This window comes from Marmota monax, unplaced genomic scaffold (genome assembly GCF_021218885.2).
Source record: "Marmota monax isolate L192 unplaced genomic scaffold, Marmota_monax_Labrador192_F-V1.1 WCK01_AAM20220418_F8-fsc00210, whole genome shotgun sequence".
NCBI lineage: Eukaryota > Metazoa > Chordata > Mammalia > Rodentia > Sciuridae > Marmota > Marmota monax.
This window is the reverse complement of record NW_026695248.1, coordinates 52,588-74,497: the sequence shown is the minus strand read 5'-3', so window position 1 is coordinate 74,497 and position 21,910 is coordinate 52,588. Positions and strand designations below refer to the sequence as shown.

The following is a 21,910-nucleotide window of genomic DNA, read 5'->3' as shown; positions in this document are numbered from 1 at the left end:
TCCTCCTGCCTCAGAAATCCTTTTTTGATTAACCTCTTATTAACAGAAAATACATATCTTAACTTTTAAGATGAAAAAAAAAAATTGTTCTTTGGCTTTCAGAGTGGTCCCAGAGTACCCTCCAAAGAGCAATCTGCCGATGGAGTTGGGGCTGCACCTTCGGGAGGCAGGGGGCCCGCTACTTAATTTCCTTCCCTCTGTTGCTGTTTGGTAAAAAGGAAGGAGTCAGAATATATTTTGTTTTTCCTTCAATAACTGTTTTTATTGAAGTATAAATGTAGAAAACCAGTCTCTAAAATGAACTTTAGGGCTGAGGATGTAGCTCACCCTCAGTAGAACACTAGCCTAGCAGGCACAGGGCCCTGCTTCCATCCCCAGTACTACCCCCCCAAAAAAATTACCAACTTTGAAAGGTGGACATGGATCTCGGAGTCGCAGAACAGTGTGTGGAGAAACCATTCTTTCAGCTGGAGAGAACCTTCGTCATTCCTCACAGACTCACCCTGAGCATGTCATTGCGCTTACTTGGAATGTGCACTTATTCTTTTTAGAAGCAGACCATTCTCCCCACCCCGGATCTCAAACAGAAATTCTTGTAATGTCGAGCCCTTGGGGACATTCAGCAGCCTTCCCTTTCAGTTCATGTGTTGGTCTCCTTGATCTTGTCTTCCCTGGCTGTCGGCTTGTGGGCCAGCCAACATTCTCTTCTCCTCTGTCTAGCCGCTGTTTCTGGAGGAAGGTGCCCAGGAGTGCCCCCTGTTCACGGTTGGCTGGGCAGGGATGGTCATTACATTCTGTACTTCCTCAGTTTCTCCCACCTGGAACACACAAACTGGACAGAGGCCATTGCTGGATTGAAGGTTAAAATCGGAGAAAGTCCCAAAACCTGGCGAGGTCGGTTCTTGGTGTGTGGTGACTGAAGAATGGTGGCATCTGCAGCCATTCTACTTTCCAGCCTTGGTGATTTGGTGGATAGCTTTGTCAAGGGCAGGGAGAGGCAAGGTGGTGCAGTGTCTTGAGGCCAGGTCCCACCATCAGGCAGGCCCAGATTCAACCCTGGCTCTGCCTCTTTCCAGCTGTGTGGCTTTAGAAAAAAATCACCCCTCAGCTGCCACTTGACACCTCAGAATGTAGAGTAGTCTTCACCTGTGCTACAGAGGTAGCTACCACGCAGGTGCCTGTCAGGCAGGACATGATGCTGCTGTCCTTGGTCTGCTGAGGGGGAGGACGCACCAGGAGGCAGCCAGCCTGCAGGAGAGCAGGTGAAGTCACACGTAGCCAGATGCCCCGCCAGCCTGAGCAGGGCAGACTGGCGTCCCATGGAGACTGGCAATTAGGACATGCGTGGCGCAATTTCTGAGAAGTGTTAGGAGCCAGTTAGATCAGGTAACTGGCTTTAATAACTTCAGATTAGAGTGTGTATTACAGGCATTTGTTCTTGACCTGTATTTTCTATGTTCTTTAATTCTTTGTGTGAGTGTGTGTGTTCTTTAATTCTTTGTGTATGTTCTTTAATTTTTAACAAAAAAAAAGAATGCATGTATTACATGGTAGAGTTTTTGCTTTTATCATGTTTTGTCAGTGTGTTGTACGTCCTGGTGGGTCTGTGGTGACGTCATCGTTCCATTTCATTCCCCCTGCTTGCCCTTGCTGTCCTTCCCCTCTTCCTGTCCCCTCCTCTACTCTATTGGCTCCTTCTGTTGGGGGTTTTGTGATGGTTTTCATTGGTACATTGTAATTGTACGTGGGGTCGTTGTGATGTGTGCACTGTGCAAAACATGATTTGGTCAATTTCATCCCCTGCCCTCCCTGTCCCCACTCCTCCTGCCCCTGGTCCTTCCTCTACTATGCTGCCCTCCTTGCTCCTCCCTCCCTCTCTCCCTCCCTCCCTCCCTCCCTCCCTCTCTCCCTCCCTCCCTCTCTCCCTCTCTCTCTAGCTTCTGTACATGAGACCAGACATTAAACCCTTGATTTCTGAGTCTGGCTTATGTCACTCAGCATGACGTTCTTCAGTTGTGTCCATCCAGGAGATGACGTCATTCCGTTCTCTTTATGGCTTCGGAAAACTCCATTGTGTACATACATCACATTTTCTTTATCCATTCATCTGCTGACAGACCCCATAACTTGGTTCTTGTGAATTGTACTGATATAAACATGGGAATATATGTATCCCTATGGTAGTTACTTTGGATAAATAACTTTAGTGATATCCCATTTTATTTCTGATATCAGTAATTTGTCTTTTTTTTTCTTTTCTTTTTTTGTCTTGCTAGAGGTGTGTCGGTTCAGAGACTCGGGTTTTGTTTCTTGACCTTTGTCCACTGCCTGTTTTAATGGCTTTGCTTTTGGCACCTACTCTTACTCTTCTCTTCCTCCTGCTCCTTTAGCTTTGCTTACCTGCTCTTTTTAAGTTGTTGGGTGGAAGCCGTTTTTTAGCATATACTCCTGGTGCTCTCAGTTTCCCTGTGAACCCTGCTGTATCTGTGTGTCAGTGTGACATGTGGAACTTCCATTCAGTTCTGTATGTTTTTGGTTTGAGACTTTCTGTGACCCATGGTTTACCTATAAGTGCTTTGTTAGTTTCCAGGTGTTCAGAGATTTTCTAGTACTGCTTCTAGTTTGAATCCATTATGTTAGGAAAAAACAACTTTGAATGATTTCAGTTCTTCTGTATACGTTGAGGTTGTTCTATGGCCCAGGATTTGGCCTATGTTGGCATGCGATCCGTGGGCACTTAAAAAGAATATGCATTCTCCCCCTTTTTTTTTTCTTTTTAGAGAAAAATTTATAAATGTCCATTAGATTAATGTCAGTGGATGATATTGTTGGGTTTTTTCCAGATCCTTTCTGATTTTCTATCTAGTTGTTCTATCTGTTGTTGACAGGAGGTGTTGTCCTCTCCAGCTGTCCGTGTATTCCTCTCTCAGTTCTCATTCTCTTCACTTAGCTGGCAGCTCTTCTGAGTAATGCATACACATTTAAGATTGCTGTATATTCTTGGTAGCTTGACCATTTATCATTATATAATGTTCTCCCTTGTCCCTAGTAATTGTCTGAAGTTTATTAATATAGCCTCTCTTGCTTTTATGTTTCCATGATACATTTTTTTCCATTTCTTTACTTCTACCTTTCCTATATCATTATATTAGAAATGAGTTTTCCATAGGTAGCACAAAATTAGGTCGTAGTTTTTAATCCAATCTGCCAGTCTCTGTCTTTTTGATTACATAATCAGACCATTTACTTTTAATATAATTATTGATGTTTTAAAACTTTAAACCCATCACTTTATATTTGTTTTCTCTTCAGTCTCCATTTTCTCTTTCTTTTTCCTACCTTCCTGTGGATTACTTTTTTTTTTTTTTTTTTTTTTTTTTTTAGGGAAGTAGCATATTCTAGAATATCTCTCTATATAGTTTTTTTAGGAGTTGCTCTAGGCATTACATTTTAATGGCCATAATTTGTCACAGTCTTCTGGGGTCGTCTTACAAGTTTAAGTGAAGTATAGAAACCTTATCTCTCTTTATGTTTCTTTGCCCTTTGCAAGTTGTAATTGTCTTAAATATCTCTACTACATACGTTTAGAGCCATATCAGATAATGTTAGAATTTTGCTTCAGTCATCCAGCACAACTCAGAATCTACTCAAGTCCTGAGGAAAGCCTGTCTGATCTACCCATACTCTGCTGACTCCTTCTTGGTTTTCCCTAATGCTCCCATGTTCCTTTTTTGTTATCCTTTCTCTCTTGTGTACTTCTTCTATTTCTTCTTTTAGAGCAGGTCAGTTGGATTCAAATTCTCTTCGTTTTCCTTCATTTGCGCATGTTGGGAAGCTCCTGAAGGATGTGTTCAGCTGGGTGGAGGGTTCTGGGATAACGGTTGTTTTCTTTAGTGCTTCTAGCCTCCATGATTTCTGAAGACAGAGCTGTCATCCTGATTGTTTTTCCTACAGATGAGGCAGGCGGCTTGGCTTTGCTCTCCCGGCTGACCTCCAGGTTTTCAGTTTTCCCAGGTTTGCTTTTGCTGTGTCTTGGTGTGGATTCCTTTGCATTTATCTTGCTTCAGGCTTTCTCTTTTGTTTTTGATTTGTAGGTTTGTGTCCCAGAAAGGGGACATTTTCATTTCCATTGTTTCTAGAGTTCTTCTTCAGCCCCTCCTGTTTCTCCTTTCTTTCTGAAACTTTGATAACACAATATTAGCTCTTTTGCTATAATTACACAGATCCTCTCTTCACTTCTTCTGTTTGCACTCATAATTTCTATTTCCTGTTTTCAGGCTTACGATTATTTCCTGTCTCCTCCCTTCTGCTCTTCAGCCCACGCACTGAGCCTTTTATTTCAATTATTTTTCAGTTCTATGATTTTCATTGTGTTCTTCCTTGCATTTTACATTTGTTCGCTGAGGCCTTCAGTTTTTTGCTTATTTCAGGCGTGTTTGTGATTGCTTAGTGTCACTGCTGTGTACTGGTGACGAGTCCTCGCTTTCCCGATTGCTGAAATATAACAACACCAGAGAAGCACATGCCGAGGCGAGTGGAAGCTTTATTAAAGGACAGCAGAAAAGACTTCTCCCCGAGGAAGAAGGGGACCCAAAAGGCCTATAAGGTCTTCTTTCAGCTTTCCCACACTCCTGTCCTTTGTTTCCCTCTGTCCTGCAGTGATGGAAATGCAGGTGGGAAGGCCCAAAGGGTAGGGGACAGGTGGGCTGGAGGAGTAATCTGGGCAGGGAGGGCCTGGGGCAGTTTTTGGATTAGCACCTCCCTGTTTGCTGGGAGCTGCTTCATTAGCAGTTCCTTAGGATGGGTTGGGCCTTGGGGACATTAACATTTCAATTCCCCCAGGTGCTGCTCTGCTCTCCTGGACTCCATTCTCTGTAATGGCTCCATTTTATTTATCTTATTAGACCCGATTTACCTAACTACCTATCTATCTGTAAATCTGGCTTCATTAGGACAGCAGTTATGGCTTTGTCAGATGGTTCTAACATATCTGTCTCCTTGGCGTTGGCATCAGTCAGTTGGGTTTTTTGTTTGTTTTCATTTAATTTGAGAGGTTCCTGGTTCTTGGTATAAAGAATGACTAGACTGAAACCTGGACCCCTGGAGTCTTGATGTTCTGAGACTTTGGCTCTTTCTCAGCCTTCCTGTTATTGATGCCTTTCTCTGACATTGCTCTGACAGGGGAAGGGGACAGGGTGTGTTACAAGTCTTGATTTGCTTCTTGTCCCCTGTTGGCACCTGAGGGTGGGAAGACTCCTCATTGCTGCTGGGTGGGGTTGGGGTTCTGGGCACTGGAGTTGTCAGCAGAGGCACAGCGGGCAGCGGAGGACGTCCTGACCCACGCCCTGCTCCCTCCCAGGTCCTCTTTGACACCAACCTGGCAGGCATACTGGGGGCCTGGTGATGGCCTTGCAAGAGAGAGTCTGGGCTTCTGCTCAGCCTTGGCTGGCGTGCTGGGGTGGGAGCACGTGGTGTTTGGCAGGGAAGAAGGCTTTTGTCTTGCAGGATGCCCCTCCTGCCCTTGTTAGGGCTTTGCCTGTGTGCATTGATGCTCACGGGGAAGGTAGGTGTAGCAAGGAGAAAGTTCAGGGAGCGCACCGCCATGCCTTTTCTTGGGCCACTGTCTGTCTCACCGTCTCTCCTCCTCTCAGAACTTTCTTACGCTTATTTTATATACTGCCCAGGGATTTTAGATGTGCTTATTAACAGGAAGAATAAGGAAAAGTACATCTACTCTGTCTTCACAAAATTGTTAGGCCTCTGGGTGTTTTTAAGGGGGTTTCTGTTTCCTGTCTGGCTCCAGTGAGTAGAGAAACTCAAGTCAGGTTGGAGAGTCTTAAGTGAGTGTGCTGTGATCTCACCAGCAGCGCCCTCGGCTGCAGGCCTCCCATTCGAGCTGTCAGGTCTACTTGGACCTACTCATGGCTGGGGTCAGTTACTTAGAAAGCCCTGAGGTGGGATAAGAGTTTGGTCTTAGGGTAGTGAGTCCAGGTGCAGGTCCCAGGGTCGATATCTCCTTCTTCCATGGCACAAAACCAAGGGCAGCCCCGCATCTGCTGCTAGCGCTGGTAGAGGGCGACAGATCTCTGAGGCCTGAGCGCTGCCCTCATGGTGCTAGGGAGAAATGGAGCCCAAGGGGCAAAGCTGGAAGCCTCCAAAGGGGAATGTCACCAGGGATTTGGTGTCCACAGGAGGTGAGCCAGCCCCTGAGCTGGAGTCTGCTGGGTCACTGGAGGAGGAGGAGGAGGAAGAAGGGGGCGGCTGGCCTCAGGGACATTCATGCCACCGTGGTAAGTGCCTGGTGAACATGCTGCCCTGCGAAGACCCCTCCTCTGTCACCAGGTTCACGCTGGGTATTGTTCTTCCTTGGAGATGCACCGAGTGTCTCTATGCTGCCACTTCAGCCTGGGCCATCATGTTTAGAAGATTTTTTTAGAGTGACTGTGTGCCACTTATGCCACTGTCCCCTCCAGAGCCATTCATTCAGAATCTCTCACGTATTTATTTAAGCTCCCTGGGTTATCCTAAAGTGTGTCTGCTTAAGAAATATTTTTATAGACTGAGAGCCTGAAAGATGATTTTAGTGTATTTAACTTAGTTTTAGACATTTTAGATTTGAATTGCTTAAAGTGAGCCCCCAAGGAGAATAGAAGGGGAAGAGGGCAGATTGCTAGGAGCACCAGCAAAAACGTTGTCAGAAGAGAAGTCCAGCAGTGATGGTGTTGGCAGCAGGCCGGGAGAGGCCTTGACTCTGCAGGTGCTCTGGGCCAGGGGTGGACGGGAGGCGAGTCCTTGGCTTCCATGGTGGAGGGGTCACTGTGAAGCTTTCCAAAATCACATCCATGAAGGCACCGAGAACAGAAGTCAAGGGCAGCATGTTTAAAAAGTTAATGAGAAGAAGATAAAGACTTGGAGGCAAAAAGTATAAGCTACTCTTTCATAAAATACCTTTTTAACCCAAGTTTTCAACTTAATTATTGGTATAAGTATTTCTTCTTCTTCTTTGTCTATCCATGGCTTTAAAATTTGAGTTCAGTTCTATAAAAACTCCACTCCTCTCCTGCTGTGGAGGTCTGGGCTAGGGTAGGTAAGTCCAGCTCCTCCCACACCTCACTGTGCTTACCCAGGCCGCAGCACTGGCCAGTTGTGCAGCGCAGGTGAGAAGTTCATGGCTCAGGACTGGGCTCCTCTGGAGCAGGACACACCCTTTCCCTTCTCCCAGGGTGGGGAGGCGCTCTGGCCCTCCAGGGATGTCAAGTGCTGTGGTGACTAAATCAAACTGGTCAATTTTCTCCTGGGATGAAGGCCCTAATTTTGAGACTTAATATCCAGTTATGGTTTCAAATCCAGCACCTCCTGGGATCATTGTGAAGTGACAGAGGGACATTCCTGGAAACCACCCCAGAGCCTTATCTTTCCTTCCCCCGCCCTTTTTGTTTTATTCAGAGGCAGGGTCTCACTGAGTAGTTTAGGGCCTCACTAAGTTGCTGAGGCTGGCTTTGAACTTGAAATCTTCCTACCTCGGCCTCCTGAGCCGCTGGGACTGCTACCACCACTCCTATCCCAGAGCCTTACTTTTTCTTTTACCAGACCAGGCTCTTCAAACTTTCTGTAAAGGGTCAGGTGGTATCTGAGGCTTTGTGGACCACAGACTTTCTCTGGGGCTTATTTAGTCATTTTTTGTTGTTTGTTTGTTTTACACCACTTAAAACTATGGAAATCATTCTCCCCTCATAATCCATATAAAACAGCCACAGGCCACATTTGACCCATGGGCCACAGTTCACCAACCTCTGATCTTGATGCCAAGGTTTGAGTCCCTGGAACCTATTAACAGTGACATTCTTTGAGAAAAAGCATAAAACTTGAGGTTCACATTAAATTGTATGAAGTCACTGTTTTCAAAGGATGTATTTAGAAATGACAACTCACACAGGAGTGGCTGGGGTGCAGCCCTGCCCCCTGGTGTTCTGCAGGAGCCTTTGAGGTGTGGAACCTGGGGGTGTCTCTGCGTGTCCCATCCATACCCAGGAGCAGCTCCGCGAGGCAGGAATGGCTGCTCACTGCTGTGCTCCCGGCACACACAGCACCCCTTCAAACATGTCATGGGGTTGGGCCTTGTTAGTCTTGGTGCATCCAGGTCTTTCATTACAGGCGCTCTGTAGCCAGTGTGGCCACACTCGGTGTCCTGTGCCACCCGGTGTCCTGTGCCAGCCGCTGTCCTGAGGCCTTCTGTGATTGTTCACAGGAGCCTCCGAGCGCTTTTCTCTCCGGTGCAAACAAAGGCCAGGACCCCCAGCAGCTGGGGGCAAGCAGCATTGAGACTGGCCACCATGGCTCCACTGCCAGGTTCCTAGCCCCCAAAGTCACAGGGCCACTCATCACATGTGTCACCACTGGGCCTCCATCTCTGAGCAGGTCTCAGAGGCACCTGGTTCCACCGTGTGACAACAGAGCTCATCGCCCTCTGGGGCACTCTCAGGCTGACAACAGGTCTGCCAGGTGGACAGAGTGGTCCAAGCTCACCAGCCATACACTCTGGGCAGCAGTTGGTTACACACAAACCGTGCCCGTGAACTGATGTTTTTAATAATCTAATCCAGTTCTGATTTGGAAAGGTTCAAACCCTCATGAGTGACAAAGAGTCCAGCCTCTTCTAAAAGGTGCGAAGGCTGGGCTCCCCGCCGCCTGCGGGCTTTACCTGATTCTCACCCGCAGGGAAAGGCAAAGGCCTTCAGCGCAAGGTCAAAGCCCCGAAAAAGCAGGAGGAGAAGGAGGAGAAGGGGAAGGGAAGGCCCCCGGAGGACGAGCTGAAGGGGTCCCTGGCCGACGACGACAGCTCCTCCACCACCACCGAGGCCTCCAACCCTGACACCGAGCCGCTCAAGGAGGTAGGCGGCAGGCACCTGCCCCGCGGGCCTGGTGTAGTGCAGCGCTGGGGATCCTTGGGGACGGGTCAGACCTCGTGCCGGGCCAGCTGGGGATGGACGGCTGCACCTACCCTGGTGAAGGACGTTTGGAAGCACCACTTCAGAGCTGGGAGTATCAGGAATAGTGACCCCTATTACTAGCTCACAGGTGCTGTCTGTGTCGAGAGGCTGGGTAGCGTCAGGACTTCATGGTCACGGTGTCACATTGGGAGCAGCTCCCTCCCCAGGCAGGTGGGGCAGTGACTATCCCAGGAGGGTGTGGCCCAGGGCGAGACCCCAGGCTTTAGTGGTCACCCAGAGCTAGGAACCCAGCCCAGGACATGAGAGCCATGAGAATTCCACCTTGTCCCTGGAGTCTTCTGCTCAGGAATAACCTTGCAGAACGCCCAGCATGTGGCAGCATCCCACAGCATCGCAGAGGAGAAAGTCCCAGCCATGGATCGTGAGCTCCGAGCTGTGTGCAGGGTGGGGATGGTTCTGCTTTGACGCCTTTTAGATGAATGTTTGAGACTTAAAGGGATCACGGAGCAGAGTCTCTTTCAACTTCAGTCTAGTGACCTAAGAAGTCAATTCTTAAATGTGCCCAGCAGTGCCTGCAGGGTGAATTAATTTTGGAAACACGTGTGCCTTGCTATCCGGGCAGCGGCCTTGCTCTGCGTACCCCTCCTAGTTGGCCCATGCTGTCTGCTTGGTCCGCTTCTAGCCAGTACTGGGGTTCTGCACTTGATCCTCTAGAGAGCAGGGAGCTGTTGCACGCCCCGGGGCCCTGGCTGCACAGGCTCATCCTCCCCTGTGGCAGCCGCACCCTGGTCACCCTAAGTGGCTGGCACCTGCCAGCATTCCTGCACCCACTAAACCATCCTGGCGCCCTTGTTGGCACTGTCCTCTGCCTGCCCCTGCTTGCACCCAGCAGCAGCCCCAAGTGCACATGCTGTGGCAGCACCCAGGCCTGTCTGGCTGCCTCGGTGGGTTCTGTCCTGGTGCGGTGCCCACAGAGGTCAGGAGCTTTCCTTTGTGACCAGGCCCAGTTGGCAGATGGTGTATTTGCTTCCCAGCGAGGTCACATGCAAGAGGTTGTTTTCCTCGTGTCTTTTCTGCCCATTCACTGAACAAACACTTGAAACCCCTGAATGCCAGGCCTGTGCCAGATGCTTGAGCACCATTGGACAGGGAGGCCACAGCCTTGTCCTCCTGAGCTCTCAGTCTGTGGCCCCCAGTGGACTGAGTGTTCAGGAGATGCTTCTCCAGTAACTCAAAGTAGTCTTCAGAGTGTAAGAGCCAGGGGCTGATGTACCTGCCTGTGCTTGATGTCATGGACAGTCGCCTGGCCTGGCATGGCCTGCTAAGTCAGGGTGTCGTCGTCACCATGTGGGAGGGCTGGATGCTGGTGGGTAGGTGCTACTCCACCCCAGGCTCCACCCAGCGTGCACGCTGCCCCCTTTGCTGGGTGTGTCCTTCCTCTCTGTCCCCTAGTGCTCCTTGAGTGACTGGTAAAGAGCCAGCCTGGTGTTCTGCCTTCCCACGAGCAGTTCACCTGGTGGGTTCCCCAGCACCTGAGCGGACACGCCTGTCCAGGGGACAGGTCCACTGACCTCATGTGCGCACGCCACAGCAGCGTCAGTCACTGTACGATGCACGTGCAGCTTCTGCACTGGTCTGGCTTTTGGGGGCAGCCTAGGTGGCCCTCCCAGGCTCTACCTGGCGGCCAGGCGAGAACCCTCTAGAGCGCTCTGTCACACCACGGGCCCACATTGCTCCCAGGTTGTCCTGTCTCTCTCCACCTGCTAGGCCTCAAGGTCCTTGAGGGAAGAGGCCAGACCCGCACACCAGTCCCACTACCTGGCATCAGGTGGGTGTCTAGTAAATGTGTGTCGAGCAGGTGAATGAATACCTCAGCCTTGTCCTGTTGAGTCCCACTGAGCCGGCCACACGCTGGTTCAGTGGAAGGCCCAGGTGTGGACACGTAGAGGACGGCTTGCCTGGCTTTTTGGCCCTGAGTTTTGTTCTTTGGATTGGGCACGTTGCTAGGAGTGTTTAAGTTTATAGTCTTCGCTCAACTCTCCTTAGCTACCAGTTGCTTCTTCCACTGCCACCACCCGCTTCTATCAGATAGGAGTATATTAAAATGAACTCTGTAAAAAACTCAGACTCACCAAAACATAATTATAGTTACAATCGTAATGTGGTTGAAAAATTGACAAAACTACAGTAGATTTCAGGGAAGGAATGTGTCACGTTTATTCATTTCACAACATATATCCACTACCTCTTAGTGTCTTATCATTTGTCGTTTTTATTAATCCTTCTCAGCAATTCCACATGCGTTTTTTTACAGGATACAGAAAAGCAAAAGGGAAAACAAGCCATGCCCGGAAAACATGAAAATGAAACGTCTCAAGTGAAGCAAAAAAGCAAAAAGCTCTTAAATGTTAAGAAAGAAATCCCCACGGATGTGAAACCCAGGTGAGGAGCGAGAGGGTGCAGAGGAATGAGGATAGGTGGGCTTCCAGGGCCTTTGCAGCAAAAGCCACGCTCCTTTGGGGCTTTCGTCACATTCGCTGCTAACACGGGCTCCAGGTGTTAGCCCGGGGGGGCGGGGGGCAGCTTGATGATCTGCTGCCAGGGGACAGGTATGGAGGAGAATTTCAGTTTATGACTCATTCCCGGGCAGAGAGGCTTTTCAGTTCTGCTCAAGGTGACCTTGATGGCCAGCACAGGTAAAAGTGTGACATCCTCCAGAAAGCGCCCCAAGGCTGCTGCAGCACCAGCCCAGAGCTGATGTCAGGACCTCAAGCTCTGTGCTGTAAAACTTGCAAGTTTGTTCCTACCAAAAAGAAAGTTCAGAGCAGGTATCCCCAGCCAGACGGTTCTCTCAGGAAACACCTCCAACTCGGGCCCCACGGCTAGACTCGCTACCGAGTGTTCCCGGAATAAATGAGGGCGTTAAACTAGTAGGTTACTAAAGAGCTTTTGGTGTGCAGAGATCTTGTGCAAATAGAGTTATGCAGTACATTTTGTGATTGTAAATTGTAAAACCAGTGCTCCTAAGAATGGTCTTAGAGATGCTGTGCCATAGGTGACATCACCAGATCTGCCGTCTGCTAGCCCTAGCCCTGGTGCCTGAGTTTAGTGCCTGAGACTGAGCAGACAGGATGCGCTCCTCTTCTCAGCCCTCTTGTGCTGACTCCTGTGGTGTTCTGGGGTTTGCGTTGGCCATTAGCAGGCTCCTAATTGGAAAAGGCTTCACTGGAGCCTGCACCCTTGTGAGGTCTGTGAGTTAATTCTCTCCGCCGCAGTTCTCCATTCTCTTGATGGATAGCTGATAAAGAAATGGGTCCCAGAAGGCCACTCGGGCAGCACGCCCCACACATGCACCTTCAGTCTCCTGATCTCTTCAAACCCACTGATTGTCCTCTGTTTCTACAAATTTAAGGGTAAAACATTGAGAGTCCCAGTTCATCACCGCCAGCGAGCGGTGGTGGTGAATGCAGCATGCTGACGGGTGGCCACCATCAGGGCCAGTCCTGGCTTTAGTTGCCTGAGATCCTGTCCAGCTGTGCATATGATCATAGGCCAGAGGAAGGGCCTGGGCTCTGTGTCACCCTACAGCCACACCCTGAGCGCAGACTTTAGTAGAAGTCAGCTCCTGGGACTGGGAGCAGGGGCTGCGGTGGCAGAAACGTGGTCTGTTTTCCCAGCTTTAGCACCTATGGTAGCAGGCCTGTGGACTCCAGAAGACTCCATCGCAGGTCACAGATGCCCGAAATAGGATTAGACCTCAAGCACTGAAAGGGCTTCCACAGAATCAGGAAGGGTCCAGGACATCCTGCTTTAGGACAGCAATCATCTCTGCTCATTGAATTTTCTGTTTATGAGCATTTTTACACATTTGTATAATTGGAATATAAAATCTGTGATAAGCAGAGAGAAGTCTGGAATGTGGACCAAAAGCCATACACTCTCCAGCAGCGTACTTGCACAGGCAGCAGAGCCCAGGGCCCTGGACTGCATCACTAGACCACAGCCCTTCATCATGGGGAGCACACCCGTCTCCACCCACTCAGCCTCTGTCCCCCAGACATCGATGCAGCATGTGTGACGGGAGCAGGGACAAAGCCTGTGAGAGCCACCTTCTCCCTTCCCTTTTAGGAAAAGCCACCTAATAAAAGTTGGTTCTTGTCCATTTTTTTGGAAGCCTTAAAAAAGTATTTTGGTAGAGATCATCTGGCTTAATCAACAAAAATGAAATAGTCTGGCACCTTTTTCCTAAAAAGCCAATTAATGTTATAGTAGCAGAATTAAGCTTTGTACAGACATCCCCCCACTCCTTGACTACCTACCCCAAAAATAGCCCATGCCCACACCCTGCACCAGGGCTGGTGTCTGCCTCAGGCAGCCTTCCGGGTTTTTTGGAAGACAGTTTTTAAATAACCCTGTCAGTCAGAAGTAGAAGAGCAGCAAAAGATATTATGGCTCTGTGTACTGATGTGTACTCATCAGCAGTGCGTGGTTTTTGTTTGTTTTTGATTCTTTGAACGTCAGTTTGTTATCGCATTAAAATTCTGTTTATTTGGGCTAAGAGACCCTCTGAGTTTTTGGTTAGCTCTTATATTAATTCCTGAAATAATACCTATTAATTATAGAAAATTTGTGACATGCAGAGAGACTAAAGAATGAAAAGTCAGTTAGTTAATTGCCCCTATTTATTCTTGTTGCCAAGGCCAGCCTCAAATTTGGCATCCTCCTTCCTCGGCCTTCCGAGTTGCTGGGTTACAGGCATGTGCCACTGTGCCCGTCTCTGCTTATACATGTGTATTATCTTGAGCTCTCTCATGGCGCCCTGCTCCCCTGGACCACAGGCACGAGGTGCGGCCCTGCTTCTCTGCAAGGAATTGGTGCATTTCCACAGTAGCCAGGAACTTGGCACAGGTGCCCCCCCTCCAGAGTTTCTATGGGAAAGTGTCCAGGGTTTTGAGTAGCAGGAGCTGTGGTGGGGCGGGTCTGAGATCTTTGACGTCTGTATGTTCACGAGTCCCACAGTGGCCCAGGAGCTCCAGGCCCGCGGCCACACTTAGCAGCCCCACATGACAGTTCAGGGCTCTGTACCCATTTTCTGAAGTGGATGCCGTAGCCCTCACCTGTACCTGAACCAGGTGAGGGTCTACATGCTGAGTGTCTCCTGAGCAGCCCTGGGAAGCTGAGCACACAGCTGGTCCTGGGCTGGGCTGGGCTGAGCCTGGAGGAAGTCCACTTAGCATCAGTGACTTCCGCCCTCACCCAGAGCAACAGACACGCGTCTCCCTCCCTGGCTGTCTTCCAGTTCTCTAGAATTACCGTACCCTCCCACGTTGGAAAGTAAACCGCGTAGAAATCTCCCAACCAAGATTCCTCTTCCAACTGCCTTGACAAGTGGATCCAAGTCACGAAATTCCCAGAAAACAAAAGGTATTGTCGTTTTGATCTGAGTGGTCAGCCACCTGAGGCTGGGGCATGTGCCCACCTGAGAGGGAAGGAGGGAGCAGAACTAAGGAATTCCCCTCCCTTAACAAATGTTTGATTTTTGTGCAGGTACAAATAAGTTAGTGGACAACAGACCACCTGCCCTAGCAAAATTTCTCCCCAGTAGTCAAGAACCAGGCAACACCAGCAGCTCAGAGGGTGAGAAGGACTCTCCGCCACCAGAGTGGGACGCAGTGCCAATCCACAGGCCCGGCAGCTGTGAGTACCGACCTGGCGCCCGGGGCCACCCACACCGTGGGAGCACGTGCTCCAGCCGTGTTGGCAAAGGCTCATGCAGGGCTCTGTCCCCGAAAGCTGGACACCAGCACAGCACTGCCTCTGTGCACGGTGGAATGACCTGGTCAGGTTGTTGATCATCCAAGAGTTGTCACCCCACAATAGTGGTCTTTTGCCTGCGGCCAGATCCTCACATCACAGTACTGGAGAGAGTAGCAAGGGGCTGGCTGTGGCTCTGGAGACAAGGGCACAGAGCCACAGGCAGAGGGCACTGCAGAGGAGCCAGGGCCTCTGCAGGACGCATCAAGCGGAGAGGGCTAAGGACCAGGAGCCCCCTCCTGCTCCTCATCCTAGGGCAGCACTCGGAGCAGGGCAGTGGTGGGTTTCCTGTCCAGTTGTGCTGGACTGCCATCTTGATGCAGAATAAACATTGTAAGACATCTACCGGGAGTCTTTACGCCAGCCTGTGGATGGTACTTACCAGGCCAGGTGGATTCTCAGAGCATATCCTTGTGATTTGGGGGCCAGGGCAGCTCACACCAAGGGGGAGACAAGGTATTCTTGTAGAACAGGGGACGTTCAGCCCAGGTGGTGGCTTCAGCTGCCATCCTGAGGAACAGGAAGCAGAAGATGTCAAGACCCAAGAGCACCCGGCCAGCCTGGCAGGGACAGTGCAGGTACCAGCCCCTGACGCCCCCGAGGGCACACACAAATGAACTTCTGGTTTCTCTTTAAAACCTTTAAGCAGAACACGTCAGCGCCTTAGCTTGAGTCCCACATGTGCTGAGAACGTCGGAAGTAGCTGATAAAGAGCACAAAATATCACATTAATGAGGCCTTTTGTGTTTAATTTCCAGCAACTGACAGTCTTTATAAACTTTCTCTGCAAACCCTCAACGCAGACATTTTCTTAAAACAACGCCAGACCTCACCGAGCCCCGCCTCTCCATCTCCCCCTGCCGCCCCTTGCCCGTTCACGTCCCGGGGCAGCTACAGCAGCATCGTCAACAGCAGCTCCGGCAGGTAGGGGCCTCTTCTCAGCAGGGGCATCCAACGGCCACCATCACTGTCCTGCCACACCTCGGGTGCTTGCCCTTGGCCCTTGTACCTGGGGCCAGCAATGATCCTGCTCCTATTCTGAGTCACTCCCTGCTGTCACCCTGGCCTGGCCAGGGCACTCTCAGCACATCAGGCATTAAGTGAGGTTGGGGACACGGGTTTATGTGGCGCTAAGACCTGATGTTGGGAGGGCTCTGGCTAGGATGGCAGACGGGCCCTGCCAGGGGACCCACCAGCCACACTCGCTCAGGCAGAGCCCCTTGTGTCTGCCTGGGACCATTAGCGAGTTGATTTTGGAAGGTGGGCTCACCAGCTGCCAGCATCATCATGGGTATCTGTGTGTCCCATCCTGGCAGGCTCATGTAGGTTCCCCCAGAGTTGGCAAGAGGCGGTGATCACCATGGCTGGAGAGCCTGCTCAGGCCTTGCCACGGTGGGCTTATCACCCTGCTGTGCCAGGAGCCCCCTCTGAGGTCTACTCCCATGGAGGCAGTGGTGGCTCTTCAGAGTGGCCCCTCCCAGCACTCCCCAGAACACGATCGCAGCTTCTGCAGTCCCTAGACCCCTCACTGCCACCTAACAAAGCAGTCTGACCCACAGCACGCCCAGGGCAGCCCTGAGAAGGCCCTGTTGGCCCCGCTGTGGGCACAGCTGGCCAGGACTCAGTCCTCACTCTGCTTCTTCCTTAGTGACCCGAAAATAAAGCAGCCAAACGGAAGCAAAAGCAAGTTGACGAAAGCAGCTTCGCTCCCGGGCAAGAACGGCAACCCCACCTTTGCTGCAGTCACGGCGGGTTATGACAAGAGCCCTGGTGAGTGCCCACCTTTGCCCCAAGGCCGGCACACCTGGGCACAAGGCGGCTGCGTGGCCCTGGTCACTGTTTGCCCTCACTGACACAGATCCACTGTCACAGGTGGGAATGGCTTTGCTAAAGTGTCTTCAAGCAAAACAGACTTTTCCAGCAGCCTTGGCATCTCTCACATTCCCGTTGACAGCGACGGCTCGGACAGGTATGTGGTTGCCCCTGATCAGCAGGGAGGGCAGGACGCCTCCACGCGGCCACCCGCCCCCCCAGAGGCATTTCCATGTCTGTTAGATGTAGATAGTGCTGCTAAGAAGCCTTGTCTGCTGGGGGAGCCACAGTCTCTGATGAAAGGGGTGCAGCAGGCCCCGGCCATGGGCCAGCAGACCCCAGTCCAGACATTTCCTCCTCAGTACCGTAGTGGGCTGGAGGGAGCACTCTGATGGCTTCTCAGGAACCCTCGTGAATCAGCTGGGCCCCTTGACACAGGTAGCAGTGTGGTGGCATTAGCCACCCACACTGGTGACCCGCCTAGAGGAGTGACAGCAGCAGGCCCCATGCCTCTCTATCAGTGGGAAGTCCTAGGTGTGAAGCCACTTTTTAAGAAATCTGCCCCCCTCTGCAGACGCCTGCTCTGACCCAGGCTGTGGGCGGGCACAGGCTTCTGTGGCCCTGGGACCTGCCCTCATGGGAGGGCAGCCACGCCTCCTACAGATGGGTGGTGCAGTGTGCCCGGCCCGGTGCACTAACATCCCCTGTTCTGTGTCCTTTCTCTCCTGAAAACTCAGCTCTGGTTTGTGGAGCCCCGTCAGCAACCCAAGCAGCCCCGACTTCACCCCCCTCAATTCATTCTCGGCCTTTGGAAATTCTTTTAACCTGACCGGTGGTGAGTGTTCAGCGAGACTGTGGGGAAACGGAGGGGCGGGACGAGGGAAACTTTCCTGTCCGGGGGAGCCACCCTTGAGCAGACGTACATACGTGCCGGGCAGGTCCTTTGAACTTGCATCAGATGCTGACGGCCTGAGGTACACACTGACTCCACTGGGACAGTTCTGATCTTGCCCTCCTGGGCGCCCTCGGGTCCCGGCCCACACAGCGATGTCTGGCCCTCTCCCCGGCCTCCCTCCTCCACCATCCACCCAGGGCACAGTGGGCCAGGCTCTGCTAGGGGCCTGGTGGCCGTGCCCCATGGCCGGTGTCTAAGAGCTTCCTGACTCCTGGGAGGCCAGGGCACCGCCCCCTTTCTCTTGCCCTGTAGGATCGGAGCATTGCTGGGTGTGCCTCAGCTGCAGCATCCTGTGGGAGGGTCAGCACCTTCATGCCTGTAGTGCAGAATAAGCTTGAGCCTGGGAGACGTCCCCGCACGCGTCGGGGGAGCTGGCTTACAGTGGGACGGTGTGTGAACCCCATCTTCCCAGTGTGGCAGAACCAAACGCGGACTTGATGGCTATCTCATTTCAGAAGTTTTCAGCAAACTCGGGTTATCTCGCTCCTGCAATCAGTCCTCCCAGAGAAGCTGGAGTGAGTTCAGCAGTGGCCCCTCTTACCTCTGGGACTCTCCAGTGACAGATCCGAGCCCCTCCTGGCCGGCCAGCTCCAGCTCCCCCACCCACATGGCCACCGTGAGTACTTGGCCTGGCCCACAGCCTGGCCGTCATGGGCACTGAAGAGACAGTGAGGGGTGGGCTGGTGCAGTGCGGCCCTGCCCTGTCTCTGCGATCCGCCACAGTGAGCAAGCACTGTGCCTCAGAGCCTCGGGGACCAGGAGGTTTGGGGAGGAACGGCAGCTGTGGGGTTGGTCCTGGCTTCTCTCCTGGTACTTCAGGGTCCTTTTCAGCCTGTGACCTCAACCACAGGTGAGGCTGTGACCCACCTGGGGCTCAGATGAGGGCTGAGCAGGTTTCCGGGTCCATGTACCTCTGTCTGCGGCCCCTGAGGCAGGCTGGCACTTGGCATGCATTTTGTTTCTAAGAAGCACCTCTTAGCTCCAGCTTTTCTAGTGCACGTTTGTTTGCTTCTCAGCTCAATTTTTCTGCAGAGATTATGCTAAAAAAAAAAAAAAAACAAGTCCACTTATCAAGAGAAATGATTTCAGCTTCCTATAATTGTTACCAAAAACTGTGATCCCACTGTGATTGCGTCTTTGTTCTCAGGAAAACTAAATCAGATGTGCAGGGTCCAACAGGCAGTGTTTTAACTTCGTAGCTCTTACTCCCTAGAGTCCACAGTTTGTCTTGTAATCATTCTGGCTTCAGATTTGATGCCTTAACAATTGTTTAAAAGAGGAGCTAGCAACAGGCATGGTGGCACACACCTGTGACCCCAGCAACTCAGGAGGCTGAGGCAAGAGCATCACAAGTTGGAGGCCAGCCTGGGCACCTTAGACTGTGTCTCAGAAAGGGCTGGGGATGTAGCTCAGTGGTGAACGTCTCTGGGTTCAATCTGCAAAACATAAAAAAGCCCAGGATCCCACAAACTCAGTAGAGAAACAGGTAGTCAGTATTCAGGCTTCACAGGCCACCTGTCTCTGCCCTTGTTCCTGGTGCAGAAGGAGCCAGAACAAGGGCAGTGCTCCAGGGAGACCAGCGCACAGGGCACGCCGGCTAGGTTCGGGCCACTAGCTGGAGCCCACCAGCCCTTCTTTGGAACATCAGAACTGTCTCCTCAGACTCTGACGTGGCCTCCTGTGGTTAGAAGTAAAGTGGGGAGCCTGTGACCTAGCCTCATTTGTCCCCCACTGAGCCACTGCCCTCTCCTGCCCATGCTGCCCGGGAGCTCAGCCTGCTTTTCTCTGTCTTGTCGCAGTCGATCCTCGGCAGCACCAGCCTGTGGTCCACCACCCCCTTCAGCAGCTCCATCTGGTCCAGCAGCCTCAGTAGCGCCCTCCCCTTCACCTCCCCCGCAAGCGCGCTGTCCAGCGTCAGCCTCATGGGCGCCGAGACCTCCTCCACGGTGCACGCTCCTTCTGCGTCCAGCCCTGCCGACGACTTGGGACAGACCTACAACCCCTGGCGGATATGGAGTCCCACCATCGGAAGAAGAAGCTCTGACCCTTGGTCTAACTCGCACTTCCCTCATGAGAATTGAAATTAGGCAAAGAAACAAGAACAAACCGCGCGGGGGCGCCTCATCTGGATCATGACCCGCCTCCGAGACCTGTCGGGCTCCCTGCCCTCGCCCCACTCCCACCGCCCACCGGCCGCGCAGACTCGCAGGGCAGGCTCTACACTCGCTTCTCAGATCTTTCTTGCAATTATGATACTATGAGATTTGCTGTTGTGCTTTTAGAGAAAAGTCTGGACTCAGCCACAAACTCCACTAAGACCTGTCCACCCAGCCCTCAGCTGTCCCCGTTCCCCTCCCTCCCATCTCCTCCCTGCTTTCTTTACCTGTCTGAACACAAATTTGACATTACAGCTAAGGGAGTAATTTGAGTTGATTCAGAAGTCCTGGCATGTGACAATTTTACTAAATTTCCAAGTTTGGTTTTTAATAATTTCTCAATATTATGCGCCAAGATCTAATTTTAAAAATGTATGAGGACTTTGTGCTGAAAATACAGAGTATTTTTTTAAAAGTAAGGCTGTCTTGGTTAAAGCAGATTACAGAGATGTAAGACAACTTCAGAACAGTGGGTGAATGTAAGACCACTCAGTTGAGACCTTACGCATTTTCCGTGCTGTTTGTACTTGAGGTATGTAACATTTGTATACCTGAATTTATTTTAAAGATAAACTGAAATGCACATAACCAAGTCTTGAAGTACAAGATTGAATGTGTATTTCTTAAAAATACAACTTTGTGTTGTACTTTGAAATAAATGATGCTTTTTTCAAAAGCCTTGAATTGTTTTGTTTCGCTTTTTTTTTTTTTTTTTTAAACACATTTATTTGGACTTCCGCACACCAAACAAAACCCCCGGCGCTATTGCCCAACCCTCTGGAGTTGACGGGTCAAGGCAGTGCTTGGTGGGTGTGGCTGGACCCGGTGGTCTACTGCAGTTCCCACAGTGGTCACTGAGGGTCTAGGAGAGAAACCTCGAAGCCTGTTCAGACTCCTCCAAGGGTGGTTTTTCCTCCCAACGTCCTAGACATTAATAGAATGACGATGGTTAACTCCATCTCAGCACCTGGCTGAAACCGTGGCTGGCCTCGTGATGACCAGGGCCCCGAGACAGGCTGATGGCAGAGCCACACGCCAGTCGCCATTCTTGGCACAGGGCCTGTGTCCACCACTGCATGTCCTGGGATGGGCTGACCTTTGTCAAACTGTTGTTATGAGGAGTCACGTGAGGAGCGGAAGATCTGAGAGGAGCAAGGTGTGGAAGGCGGGCAGCTGGGAACCGGCAGGGCCTAGGAGGGACCTGACCCGCCGGCAGGAGTTCCCCACAGCTCACAGCTCAGGGTGCCAAGTGGCCCCTTTCAGTTCCGAGCTGGGGAGGGGACTAGGAGAGTGGCCGTCTACCCACCATCAGCCCACTGATGTTGAGAAGTTTGAGCAACCTAACCTGATGCAGCTGTACCCCAAGCCGGGCTGGACCCAAGGGACTGTGTGACACTGACCGAAGGAGCCACAGCAGAGAAGGCTCAGTGCCGAGTAGAATCACTAGCACAAGCTGTCTGTCCTTGGAACAGACTGGAAGTCATATACCACACCTGGAAGGTGCAGAAGTGTGCACACCTGGGATGTTATTTATCCTCTTCACAGAGTGTGTTGATCCTTTGCCACTTTAGTTCTCCTACAACTCCTCCAAATGGTCCCTGGGGTCTGCAGGGACACCAGACGAGTGCCAGCCTGCCACTGGGTGTCAGTTTGGGTCAATCTTTCAGAGAGGCCTGCCCGATCCACTTGCTCTTCTTAGCCCCTCCTTTCTTATTTTCAAGCCAGGCGTGGCCAGGGGGGTGGGAGTGTTGAACAGAACTGTCAGAGGTCAGTTACACCAGGAAAAAACCGAGCCGTCCTCATGAAGGTAGGAGTAGTGAGCCATGGTGTGGCGTGATTTTTCATCCACCATATGCTACGATTCTGTAAAACCAGACGCGGAACCTATCACTCCGATCACTCCAGATGTCTGGTGCTTGGGCCCATGGTGGGCATGTGGGTGATAGCTGCCCTTTGACCATCTCCCTAGCAGGGTCTCTTCTGGTCACTTGCAAAACCAGGGCCGATTCAAGCCTTAGGAATCTATACCAAAGCAGATAATCAAGTGTAAATCTCTACAACAGGTGAGCTTCACATAAACCCTCATTAATTAAAGAAATTCATCAGCAATCTTCACTTAAATAAGGGTATAGTAGGGAGCCTAAACTTGCTTTGTCATAAGAGTCACCTAAGTCTGCCAAACTCATAAGTCCTAATTCCATCCCATGAGCCTCATCCACAAG

General features: G+C 51.2%; 1 protein-coding gene across 4 annotated transcripts in view; it reads left to right on the top strand.

Annotated features, from left to right (window-relative positions):
- Tmem131 (transmembrane protein 131) overlaps positions 1 to 20,367 on the top strand; it is a 166,191-nt gene extending 145,824 nt beyond the window's left edge. For 2 of the 4 annotated variants that reach the window (XM_046440298.2, XM_058578310.1), the window contains exons 32-42: positions 6,192 to 6,290; positions 8,719 to 8,891; positions 11,266 to 11,393; positions 14,251 to 14,375; positions 14,499 to 14,648; positions 15,524 to 15,689; positions 16,414 to 16,535; positions 16,638 to 16,734; positions 17,315 to 17,412; positions 17,988 to 18,148; positions 19,332 to 20,367. In XM_046440298.2, coding sequence (XP_046296254.1) covers positions 6,192 to 6,290; positions 8,719 to 8,891; positions 11,266 to 11,393; positions 14,251 to 14,375; positions 14,499 to 14,648; positions 15,524 to 15,689; positions 16,414 to 16,535; positions 16,638 to 16,734; positions 17,315 to 17,412; positions 17,988 to 18,148; positions 19,332 to 19,613 — 1,601 coding nt within the window. In that variant the 3' untranslated portion in view covers positions 19,614 to 20,367. The remainder of the gene's footprint in view (positions 1 to 6,191; positions 6,291 to 8,718; positions 8,892 to 11,265; positions 11,394 to 14,250; positions 14,376 to 14,498; positions 14,649 to 15,523; positions 15,690 to 16,413; positions 16,536 to 16,637; positions 16,735 to 17,314; positions 17,413 to 17,987; positions 18,149 to 19,331) is intronic. The other 2 variants (XM_046440299.2, XM_046440300.2) reach the window with 2 other exon arrangements.
- Positions 20,368 to 21,910: the final 1,543 nt, after the last annotated feature.